Source organism: Pundamilia nyererei, unplaced genomic scaffold, assembly GCF_000239375.1.
Source record: "Pundamilia nyererei isolate P.nyererei 1_Seehausen unplaced genomic scaffold, PunNye1.0 scaffold00125, whole genome shotgun sequence".
Classification (NCBI taxonomy): domain Eukaryota; kingdom Metazoa; phylum Chordata; class Actinopteri; order Cichliformes; family Cichlidae; genus Pundamilia; species Pundamilia nyererei.
In genome coordinates this window covers 470,667-484,008 of record NW_005187526.1, presented here as the reverse complement: position 1 = coordinate 484,008, position 13,342 = coordinate 470,667, and the positions used below count along the sequence as shown (strand labels likewise).

Sequence of the window (13,342 nt, the reverse complement as noted above, 5' to 3'; positions counted from 1 at the left end):
GTGTGTGTGTGTGTCTAAGCACAAACTATGGATTAGCTGTTATGCATTGTCAAGGGGCACGTTAGCGTGGTCGGATGAGGCATCAAAGAGGCAGGAAGTCTCAGAGAGTGGTGCCAGAAAACATCAGCTGTATAAGCAGAAAGGTTTGAACTCTCGGGGTCAAAAACCTCCCATTACATGGTGGACGGCCGATTCCTAATGAGTAAGTTACTGTACGTTAGGAGGAAAATGTAAATACTTTTGACATCTCACATAATCAATGTCTATTTTCATATGAGCAACGGATTGTGAGAGTAATGGCTGCAGTCGTAGTTGTAACAGGTCGCGGTCAAAGGGCACAAGAAGAATCTTTGTCTATTCTCAGACTTAAACTTTGACGTTTCGATATAATTTTCCCTAGTTCCGGGGGATTTTAACTTTTCTACAGTGCAGAGACATTTTCATTCAGAAAATCTGAATACTCTCTACAGAAATAATTCATGCGCAGTATTTCATGTAGCGCTGAGTGGATGCTCACCTCTGTCTGTCCACTGTCAGGAGACAGGTTCTTGCTGAAGATGATAGCTGGAGCAGCAGTGACCCGGACAGAGAAGTCAGTCAGGATCGGCGTGAGGATGGCCCGGCGCTCCTGGTGTCTCCGGATGCTGTACAGAGACCAGACACCTCATCAACTACTATTTTGCTACTGTTGTTCTCAACCATGAAAAATGTATTCAAGCTTTTGTATACCTTACAGAAACCTAAAGGACTTTTTATCTTCACTAAAACTCCCCTCCTTTTGTTTACTAATATCTTTTCATGGTTAGTACTTAAAAAATCTTTGCGAGACCGTCCCATCTGCCTGGGGATGGCACGTCAACACCACACAGTTGAAACCACAAAAAGTCTTCACAACAGAGTTTTATTGTCGTGCTGACAGGCAAACATGCATTTCAAGGCTGTTCTAGGTTTTAAGATTCAAAGCATTAGAGGAAAAGCTAAACTTGACAACAGAGACTTCAAAATTGATCTTCCCCTCGTATAAACGATCTGTAAGGTTTTTGCCATCACTGAGATTTTTTACATTTCTTCTTTTACGCATTTTAGTTGCAAGCTTGAACAGAGACTGAGTGAGACCAGTCTCATTTGGGAACAGCTCTTAATTGTATACACACGAACGAGCTGAAACCTTCTCATATCAACTCTCCATTTCACTAATGTTCATTCCCACAATCAAGTCATATTTGTGGGAACATTTGTTAGCAGTAAAACAAATATACAAGTGGGCTTTATAAGGTGGTGTTAATTGCCACATCTGCTGCTATTAAAACAATCAAGCAGTACAGCTTCCAATATTTATAGTTGGCTGGGATTATAAAAGGCCCAGTTTCTAGGTGGCCTTGAGTACAGTTCTTAACCAGAAACAATATCATATTCACTTCTGCTACACAAATGTGCATTACCAGTGCCCTTAAGGGATTATTTTCTGACACATTTCTTTGAGTGGGGAGTTCGAGGGAGGACTAATTCAGAGGTGAAATGATCTGTGAGGCCAATTGGTGTTGGCTAATCTCCCTTCAGACGGGGATTGAAACAATGAGTGTCTCGTTGCAGGGGACAGGTGCTATCATTCACCAGCAAGGCTAGGAGCCCCGAAGCTCAGTTTACCAGTATTATGGAAGTCTCTGAGTGGGCTGGAGAATCCTGTGGTTCTGTGTATGTGCGCGTGCCTTTCAATGGGGTCATTACAAAAACAAAATATGGAAAGATTGACTTTTGTTTCATTCAGTGGGACGCAGAATAATCAGTAAATTGGAATATCAGTGGCATGAACAAAAGGGAAGCCTGCACTGGGCGACTGATAGGAGGGGCGATGGGAAGAGTTCGCAGCTCTGTGACACAAGGTCTTTCCTAGCCAGCAACTACAAACTGTGATGAGGACAGATCCTGTCAGTGGATCCACAGTGCTGGAATTTCCTCACAAAACCTCAGGAAGCAAACTGAGGCCACTGCAGATCAGCCGCTACTGGAATTAAATCCAAAAAGCAGCAGAATCAACATACCGTTAGTCTAAGGCTGGGGGGGGAGAGAGGGTATCAATGTAAAGAAAAAGGAAAAGGTGTGAACTTTAGAAGTGGTGTGTGTCAAAACTTGTTGCAACCAAGGTGGTGTATTTCTGTTAATGATTGCAGCAGACAAGTAAAGCTGTGAACTTGGCTCCCCTCTCCTCAGTGTCCTGGAATTTTCTCACACATTCAGCTATGACTTGGTAGTGTTGGTAGCTGAGGCTGAGGCGCAGCACACTGCAGTGCACCAAAGCCCTGCCGAGCTTCTAGTGCTGTTGCTGCTACAGCGAGGGGAGTCACATTGCTTTAAAGTTAAATGGAAGAGCTGGGACGAGACCCCAACACCACTACTGGCTTTGACCTTATCAGTATGACCATAGAGACACACCTGCCTATAAATGTATACCTTAATTGTGTAAACGATATCTTACGGAGTTAAATGGAAAAAGAGGAAACATCAGAAAAGAAATATACGCTAAAGAAGAATGACAATCCAGTGATAAAGAGCTAGGAGCTTCTGATTATAAACAGGAGTCAAACTTTAGTGACCTTTACTCCATAAAAGTGGGTGTCAATCCTCTTGAGTGCAAAAAGAACTGTTACATATTAGGTCATACAATCATCAAGTTTGAAACAGAAATCCAGACCCACTCTAGTATGTCTTACGACAGCTAAATCTATGCTAAAGATTTTTAGCATCTTCTGGAGCCCAAAGTGAGAGCCCAGAATGTCACCTCATTGCCCTTTCAGACAATGTGGACTTGGCACTAGGCCCATTGCAGAGAAACATATTGAGTGAAAGAAAGAAAGACTGTGACTGGATTAAAGATCAGAAGCCCCTTGCTCTTGTGAGCGTCTCTGACACAGTAGTAAGAATGTAAGACAAATATAGGCCCAAGTCCACTACCTAAAAGAGCTATTTTACAGCTGACCTGGCCAGGATTGGAGGATTAGAGACAAGCGAATAAAAACTGGTGCACAGACAACAGAAAAACATCAAGGCGGAGTTTAGAGATAACATCCCATGCATATACTCCATTGTCTTCTTGGAAAGGGAACACAACGGTTTAAGAATTTTTATCTTTTCACAATCCAACAAGAAACAGAGGAAGTTCTTACTATAATACAAAGAATCTCTGTGTGTTTGTTTCTGTGTCCATGATCTCTTTATAGAGTTGAGCCACCAAACAGATACACATACTTAGGTACTTGATGGTTTTTATGTATATCAGATTATATGACATCTTATCTAGCAACCACATATTGACCGACTATTTATACTGCTATAATACCTTATAATCCATTGCTTTAATTTCACATTAACATTTCACTTATATCCACCGAAGTTAAATAATGCATAATATATTATGATAAATCACATTACTTAGTTGTCACCCAGCAAAAGGCTAAAATGACCCATTTTTAAGATATAAACAACATTTACCCCATTATTTTTACTTTGCCATTGTGATTTAGTATATCTGTTTGCCAACAGCACAAACAGACCAAACAACACTGTAGCATGGGGGTGTAGAAGTAGTAATAATATACTGAAAAGCACAAACCAAAGGAATTGGGCTGTGCGATATGACCAAAATCTCATATCCCGATATAAGAATTCTATCGTCCCGATAATGATATAAATCACAAAAATGTAACATTTTCTGTAAATTCTGTGAATCTCGGGCAGCTCGTCTTGCGGGAAGTGTTTCCAGCTGCGCGTCATGTAGCTGGAATCGAGTGTTTTAACAGATGGATGAAACTATACATTTTTAGACATAAGTTGTAACGGCCGCAGTTTTCTTTGTGAGTATTTATTACACGGCGTGCTGCGGGGAAAAGCCTGTTCTAACGTTTGAGTCTAAGGTTTATTTTTTAGCACCTGGCGACTCTTTTTTACTTCTCATCCGTAAATAATCTGCATCTTTCACGTGATTCTGTTTATTTTGAAAAGTCTCAACAGGATCTTGAGCTTTATTGTGAAAAGTTTACGTGGAACATAAACAAGCGAACACGGGATGCTGTTGTTGCTAACCACAACGCATAAAAATAGTTGCTTGTCCGTCTGTAGTGTGGTTATATTAAATATATGAGAAATAGAGAACTTTAAGAAATTAATATAGCCACTACAGTGACCATCAAAACGATGAAAAAATATTGCCGTAAACAGTTTATTTTGCGACACCACGAAACAAACGATAGCGTAAAATGAAACGATAGACGTTTTTATATCGTCATCCGATATATATCGTTATATCGAACAGCCCTACAAAGGAAGCACATAAAATCAAGCAGTGCTTGCTTTTATGAGAAAGTGCAGCAAGATGCCTTTCAGGAAGAAACTGAAAGAACAGAGCTCCCATGAATTAAGTCTGGCTGTCACAATAAAAAGGTCTTATTGGAGGTCTGAGAGCTGAGGGCTGAGCATCACTATCATGTTTTCCAAGACAGTATGATTGTCTTGGAAAAGTCTTCTTCCAAGACAATCATGCTGTCTCTGTGTGTAAGAAATACAATAAAGAAAAAAAAAAAATTCCTAATGAGTATGTATGACTGTTTGCTTGTGTCTGCATTGGAAAGTGTGCCCATCTATGTGTGAAAGGTGTGAGTATCTCAGCCAGCAAGTCCCAATGACCTGAGACTACTCGGTCTCAATCAGGCCCGTGTTGATTTTGCACTGCATTCTTCCATGAGGCTTATTTTTAGTTGACAGGGAACAAATCTGGAACCTTTGCCTATGATTTTGTGATTTTTGGTCCTGTTCCCTCTCAAAACATGAGCAGAAAAAAGGATGTGGGGCCAAACAGGCTGTTAGACTCATGCTTGTTTTAGCTCCCGAGTCTAAGAAAAAAGTGACAGGACTTGTAATTATGAGCGTGCATGGAGAGGCTGCATGATAGGGAGCTAACTCAATAACTATACGGTGCAGTGACATCAAGACGAATGATATAAATTACAAGACTTTCTTAGCAGATTAAACACATACACCCACACATGCACCTACCTGACTGGGGTGAAAATATGAAATTTAAAACCAGTAAGATTCAAACCAGAAACCAGAAATGAAAATAGTAAAAAAACAAAGATCAGAAACACTAGTAAAACATTTTTTTTTTAAAAGCCACACATTTGTAGGCAACTTCATCAGACTTGACCTATGCATATATATTCTTCCCATGTTTACCAACCATCTATAATTTTGTCATCATGGTTGTTCATGCAGTAGAGGTCAAGCCCTTGATGGGTAACTACTTATTGATAGTTTTATACTATCAATAAAACATAGATTAATTTCCTCCTAGTGGGATTACAAAGGGTTATAGGAGTGATCACCTCTGGATCAAAAATGTGAGAAGTGTGATCAGTCAATTTTAAAAAGTAATTGGTACAGAGACATCTACCTGTGATACACCTACAAGACAGAATTAAATTCGCCACAGCAACTCATGAAACATCCAAGTGGCTCCTGACCTGCTAGCCATGTTCCACTCCAGCGCAGGGTTCTGGGAGCTCCTCTCACTCTCTGCTGATGTAGTTCCTTGGATTCCCTCCTTTTCTGGTTTAAGCTGTTCCCACTGAGCAGTCCCAATGTTGATAGACTGAAGATCGATCTGGTATTGACGATCCTCCACCTCTGAGCCCGGGTCACGAAGGATGCCAAGGTTCAATGCACGACTGAATGAAAAAAAAGTTTGAGTCAGTTTTTATATTAGGGCTACTTTGAGGTTTGGATGTTCATTAAGTCATCATGTAAGAAGGAAAGAGTAAGACACATTAAATGCAATTAAGTTTAATTTCACTTGTGCAATATACTTTGCATTAGATTCAACAAGCAGGTGCCGATGCCAAATAGACTAAATGCAAAAAATATGACTTTAGTTATTATTATAGAGGTTCGGTTGTGTCAGGCTGTACTTTATATGCTTGGTTATGATAAAGTACGTGAGCCTAGGGGTACACCAGGTAGTCTGTTGTAGTGAACCAGTAAAGATGTTCTGGCTCTAGGCCCTAACCACTACTGACTGCTTCTCTCTGCTTTTTCAGTGGTTTAGTAGCACATTTTTCTTACGGGATGATTTATGACTAAATGTAAGCCCAAGGAATTGTGCAGCCAGACCTCAGATAAAAAAAACCCTCTGCAGGCCTCAGGTGAAATCACTTGCCTTTTATAAAGTTTTGATTTATGCCAGCTTATCGCTGGCAGTAAACATTGTTTAAACCCTGGCTGGACAGCACGGTAGTCTGGAGAGTGGCTCTTACTGCCTTTGGCCTGCTGTTTCCGTCTCCAGAAACACAGGCTTGTACAGTGTACACCAACTGTAATGTGGTAGAGGAGATGTAGAGATATGTCAGGAGTGGGCAGCGCTGTGTTTGTAGTCAAACTGCTACAGTCAAGTGAGCAAAGACTGTCCCGTCAGCGCCAAGAAAAAGTGATGTCATCTATTTTGCCTTTGAGAGACAAGATCCTGACGAATTCATGAGGCAAAAGGAATAATCAAAATTCAACATCTGTATATGACATCAGGGCTTTTGGTTCATTATGATATGTTTATTTGTGCTGGTGAATTCAAATGAGAGCTTAAATGGTATAAATAAGAGCTTAAAATGGCTACAGATGTAGCAGCAGCATGAGTAGTTTTATTTGTTTCGGCAACGTCAATGGCAATTTTCATATAGCGTTTCCCCTGCTTAGCGGCTCTGGAAAGGTCTCTACCAGAGCGTGATGTTATGACAATAAGCACCAAGTACAAAAACAATGGCAATGGGAGATCAGAGGTGTATAACTGGATTTACTTGGATTTGTTGACATACAAACAAGTGAAACAGATCCTTAATCAACATTTGGAACCACATTTATCAACAAAGTATAATATAAATCAAACCAAGGGCTCTGTAACATTTGGGTGGGATGTGTCAGTCTAGATTCATTAGGGTTTTTGTAACAGTACCTCCATCACCCTCCCCGTGCCTAAACTGTATTTTTCACATTAAAGAAAACCACAGTTACCTCATATGCTTTCCAAATTATCTCCTAACGTTAGCTTATTTAGGAGACTCTTACTCATAATCAACATAACATGAGCGTCTGCAGCCAAGCCTCTACATCGCCGAGCTGCAGGGTCATCTTCAGTGACATAAATAAATATGATAAACATTTGTCTTGGTCATGCAGCCAGTGGAAACCGGTGTGATTTAATATCAAAAGACATATTTCAGCAAATCGCAGGAAACGAGAGAGCTTCATTTCTGACAAATGAGGAGGGGAGGAATTTTGGAAGTTCCCCTTGGGGTGCAATAATAATTGAAGCCAGATTTTCTTGTTGTACATGTGGGGGGAAAACACTGGTGGTTTGACATATTTGATTGGTAATGTGAAGACCACACTGCTTGGCCAAGAGGAGTCGGGGAATGCTTTGGGAAAGCATGACATTCACTCTGCCCACAGTATAACGGACCGACTGAAAGCGTGCAGAGAGAGGCAGGTGGAACACACCCTTCTGCTCTGTCTCACATCCCATTATCAGACATCTGCTTGCCACTACCACACAGAAAATCTAGAGGAAAATGAAAATAACAAGTCATAAATGACATGCTTTCACAGATGAGGAGGGCAGGGAAGAGAGAGGGAGGAAGGCATGGAGGGGAGGGGCATTTTTCTCAAGCACAAGTACTTAGTTTTGCCCTTGTTCCTCGGCCAACCTTATTTTAATTGCAGGAAAAGACCACAGAAACATTATTTTTTACGACAAAATTCTGCTATTTATAAAAATGGATCAAAAGCTCTGCAATAAGCATGTTCTGTTTCACAGCGTTCATGGCTATTATTTTAAAAAACATCTCTCCCTCTTCTGACACTATTTAAACCCAATTTGAGTCCAAAAAGCCACTGGGCCGATTTTGCATCAGAGCTGAAATATGAAGGCCCCGGTCCAACTTTATTATGGCCCAAAATCAAACCCTCCACCCAATGCAAGCCCTTCAGTGGGAAACAGCAGACAAAATAGCAAAGCCATGGCAGTGTTTAGTATCCAAAATGCAGGACTTGGAATAAGATGTTCACTGATACTTCATCACTGAGAAGAAGAAGAAAACGATGTTCCAAATGCTTTTTACAGGAGATACTCGGATAAATTAATAAAAATGGGCGATTAAGTGCATTTTCTGTTCCTCTGTTTAGCATTCTTTGGGTCTATGCATGTGCTGGGCGGAACATCGGTCATGATTTGTGTTAAGTGGACGTGTGGGAGGACAGAGTGCTTAACGTGAAGCAGATTTGGCAATGGGATTCATGAAATAATTTTACCGGCAACTATATAAAAACGGTTATTATGCACGTTATGTAACGTATATACTGATAAACTTTGATGTAAGCTTGCACGAGACGAGAAAGTGGGTTGTAAGAAAAAAAGTAAAATACATACATATAGTGCTATAGGGATGAAGAATCGTTAAGCAAAGGGGTGAATAAGTAAAAAGATTGCTGAAAAAGAGCAAAAGTAGAATTACCATAGTGAGGGCTTGAAGGCCAGCTGTGGTTCAAGGTTGTAAAACAAACCACAGTGGGATCTGGTTCAGGCTCATGGCCCAATGCTAGGAATGTGGGAGCTGTGGGCTGCGCTGAAGCCGCTTGCCCAGGATCCTTTGGGGCAGGGTGCATTGTGGCCCATGGCTTTGAACGGTCTCTCACCTTCCTCTCTCAACCCCTAGCTACAGATTCCCAATTCCCATCCCTGGCCCAGGGCCAGAGGGCCAGGAAGCACCGGGGTAATACCAAGCGTCACTGGCTTCTGGATCTCGTCACTCTGAAACCCGCAATCTGAACCCTCAACCCCAGACCTGTGTTTCACTCCATTTCCCCAACAATCACATGCAATACATGTCTACTTCCATGCTCAACAGAGGCAGGTTTATATGTAAATAGGAATATGGGTGTGTGTGCTGAGAGAGATGGGGCCCGGCTTCTGCTCTCCTGATAAAACATACATACTGAGTAGAAATTTCATTGAGATCTCAAGCTTAATTCGGCAAAGTCAAGCTAAATTAGGCTTGTAAACAGATGTTCACAAGTTTTCCAAGTACTAGGTTTTGAGCAGTATATTTAAAGTGAAGGAACACATGCTACACATGAAATAGAAACACTGCATGCTTCGGTGTGTTTTTTCACTTGGGCTTAACCACTCTTCCAAACGCTAAAGTAGCATCCAAGAGGCAAACTGTTTTTCTGACACCAGCACGAATACTATCACTCATCCATGAATTATTAAAAAAAAGGCAAGTGTTCAGTTGAGGTTTTGATCATCTCTCTCCCTGCCTCCAAATGTTATCGGTCAAACACCATTAGCACCCAGCAGCTCCTCCGTGGTATTTCTGTCGTGGAGAGCTGCCGAGCTCCACAATCAGCTTGCCACGACTCCCATCGGCTTTAAGCGGAGTCCCACTGGGCTTGTGTGTGTGCCGAGAGGGGATTCATAAGCATTATGATTCATGAAACCAGCAATTACTTAGTAAGTTAAGCACCCCTGCCTACGGTGGTCTGCTCTGAATTGCCAGAAATTCGGCAACTTCTGAGGTGTGGATTTATGACCCCAGTCAAGTCCAATTGCTCTTAATTTGCATCTACCAATTATAGTAATTAAGGCTCCGAACAAGAATGCCGAGTAGCTCTCAGAGCACGAGGGGAAAATGATGTTGTGGAATAAAGCAAGTCAGCAGAATCTAAGACGCAGTCACCGAAGGACTTTAATGACACTGCTACTAAAATGATTTTTGATGACTGGAGCTTTTTCAAAAGGAGTCGAACACAGTCGCGAGAAACAAAATATCCAAGACAACAAAACCAAAACAATGCACCTAATTTGTCACAGTTGGCAATAACAAAATACTTACTTTTTAGCCAAGTACAACAAATCCAATCTTTAGTTGATTGATTTTTTTTCTCACTGGCACAGTACACAATAAACAGAAATTGCTGCTTTCCTGAATTGTGTATTGGCTTTGATGTACTGACAAACTTCCATGACAAAAACTCAATCTATTCTTTTTTATTTTAGCCCAGCAGCATTACTCATCTCCTCTGCTACTCCCAACAGAAGCATGTTATTCATTACGTTGATTGCACTTTAAAGACACTCATACTCGACCAATTATATCATATTTACACAAGATCTTAGGAGGAAACTATTACTTCTATATACAATACAAGCTGGGCTTAGTTCGAGCTCAAACCACCCTCATGACAGCGGTACGCGATGGTAAGACGTTAAGAGAAAGCACTACTGAAGACGGGCCTCTGTTTACAATGACATGGTGTATACTAAAAGTCAGTGTTTGCACTTTGATTTCAACATATCATAATTACAGAAGTCATTTATCTCCCATGCAGTTTACATGTCAGAGAAGTTATAATGTTATAAACAGTCTGCGTAAAAGTCACTGGATAACATGTGCTCTCCACGATGGCATGTTAAACATGACAGTCTGGCCGGTGTAATTTATAGGCTCATCACGCTCGTAATTCATAATCGGATTCTTGCATCAGATCTCCATGTTGCAGAAAAAACAAAACAAAAAACAAGCCATGCCTTAAGACTGAACAGATATTTCTTTTGGCTTCAGCAGATGTGCATTTCATGGAATTCACACACACATTCAGTGACTGCACAAATGAAACTGCTAATCTTTTGTTATATTCTAAGATTTACTATACAGCTCAATACGTTTTCTACAGTCACATGGTGGATACTGACTCATTTATTAACACATTATATCAAAAGTCTTTTTAAAGACGTACTTATTGCATATCCTTGGCTACACATCAGTCAGAACTTTGATGCACCTCCAAACTTTCAGTCTAAAGTACTCTGCAGTTTGTCCTGGCTAATAGCACTGCAAGGGCCATTTATTGAAATGCACAGATGTCGTCCTCAACCCCACTGCTCCTGTTCTGCTTCGCCTTAGTTATGGCTGCACGCACGTATGCATGGACGCATGGACGCATGCACACATGCACACACGCACACACGCAAACAGACACACAGCTTGCCTGGTCTGTTTAGCTTTAACTCTGCTCCTCTGTCGCTTCTGCTGCTAGCTCCAAGCACGGAGCATTCCTGGGTAACAGGGACAGTAATTCAGTGACTTTTTAAGGGCAATGACTTCTTATTGGATTGCATCCTACAGCAGGTACATCTGCAAAGGATCTAGTTGAAAAGGGTCCTTGGATCCTCAACAACTGAACCTGCAGACCTGTGTGCATATTAGTCCATCTCAGATCCTTTCCAGCAATACACGCTCGAAGCTGACGCTGGTAATAATTGCATTTGTGTGTGTTTGAGAGTCTACGTGTCACAAAGGGACAACCCTACGATTTCTCCCACAAATCTGAATGGGCCAGTGCTTGTGAAATCCCTTCCTCTCTTAGCAGTAACAGATTTGATATGCTTCCTCTCTGCTCTGAAAATGGACATAATACTGCTTTTATAAAACATGTCAGGCTGAGTTTCAGCAGTGGGTCCCTGATGCCGAGGTGTGAAGGGAATGCTTACTTCCTCAGACCTCAGATTGAAACCAGATTTGTGTCCCCACCAAGCAATTTTCAAAGTGACGTAATCCCACCACCATTTTAATTTGAGAGGCCTTATCTCTAATTAATCGCTAAACACATGCACGGAATAGATTATTCATAACTGGATGCAGCAGAGAACATGGCAGGGGTGGTTAAGAATCTGGCTTACCCTTACGTGCAATCATCTTCATCAAGTTAAAGAAAAACAGGCCCACACCTCGGTGTTACTTTTACACCAATTATTGGAAAACTTGGAAGGAGGAAGATTCCTGATCCAAAGCTTGCTACAGGTCTCTGGCAACCCCTGTGTGTTCAGTAGGTCTGACTGACAAAGCCTGAAGTGTCTGAAACCCCTTTGATATATAAAGGATTTAGAATGACTCGGGACCCAAGCCAGTGCAGTTGTAAGTAAAATAGGTGAAGCAGTGATGCATACTTAGTAGAAATACTCAGTATGCATACAGCCACTGCACACACCATCAACACAGACAAGAAACAGAAAACCAAGGAGTCTCTCACAAAACTGTACGAATGTTACACAGCACAGCGTTCAGACACATAGGCACACGATAAGCATCCAAAATCGAAGTTTACTCCTGCACATAAAGAAGTCGTGCTCCGGCAAAAAGAGTGTTTTATGGAGCTGTAAAATTAAGCTCATTTTATGGATCCAACTGCATGAACCACTACTGTTTTTTTCCACTTGATATTGATTAAGTGGTTCAGTATTGCCAAGCTGGTTCACATTAGTACAGAAACAGTTGTGTTGTGTGTATTTTTGAAGATGCTCATTTTTATCTGTGAAAACGAGTCTCTCTGGCAGAGCCTTTGAAGTTGATTACACTGTGTTTACAGCAATTATTGAATTCTGACAAATGTTTAAAGCAGCCAGATTACATATCAAGGCCCTATCCTTCTTCAGACAAAGAGCAAAAACTTTCCTAAACAAAGTCAGGGAAATGATGGCCATATTTGATTAGGTTAACGTATGCTACAGGTTAAGCAGACAGGCTGAACAAACATGTAATTGGATAACTAAAACAGTAGGTCCTTCTCACTGACGTTTGCCTCGACCTTAAACAACATTTTGTTCTAATTCAAATTTCTTTCCAGCAAACAAAAGGCAGAATGAAACAAAATACAACAACTTGCTGCTGGAAGCGCCACACATAAAGGAATTAAAAACGTATGTCTAAATCGCAAGCTTAAAGGAGAGACGGCTCGGACTTTGAGAATACGAGAGCAGCTTAAAAGCCTCTGGTGCTGCCCAGGACTGCAACACTGCAACTGCTTTCTCGTGAGATAGTATCCAAATACTTTTATGTCAGCAAGGAAAAACAGCATAAAATAATTACAATAATCTGGGGCACACATGCTTCCTACATCAGCTAATTCTTCCTCCTCTGTGAATGACTGTGGAGCCAATGTTTATAATTCTGAAGCGGATCTCAAATTCATCCAGACCTCCAAGAGTATTTACACAAAGTGACATTTCTATATGGGAGATTTCCCCTTTTCCCTCGCTAACTGAGGGAATCACACAAGGGGAGAGTACTCCTGGACTTTTTGAGTCATTTTGAGTTGTCAGTGTAGGGAAAGTCAAGGTGTTACTAGGTTAAGTATTGCTGGGATCCCCTGTATCAACTAACAGAGTGCTGAAATAGCGTTTCACAGAACTATAATAAAGGCTGTGTTCAATCATTCGCATCTGGACCCACCATACTGTACATGT

General features: G+C 41.1%; 1 protein-coding gene across 3 annotated transcripts in view; it reads right to left on the bottom strand.

The window, feature by feature from the left end:
• vps13b (vacuolar protein sorting 13 homolog B) overlaps positions 1-13,342 on the bottom strand; it is a 293,873-nt gene that overhangs the window by 102,157 nt on the left and 178,374 nt on the right. For all 3 annotated transcript variants that reach the window (XM_005742923.1, XM_005742921.1, XM_005742922.1), the window contains exons 32-33: positions 5,517-5,720; positions 518-644 (exon numbers count right to left, since the gene is read on the bottom strand). In XM_005742923.1, coding sequence (XP_005742980.1) covers positions 518-644; positions 5,517-5,720 — 331 coding nt within the window. The remainder of the gene's footprint in view (positions 1-517; positions 645-5,516; positions 5,721-13,342) is intronic.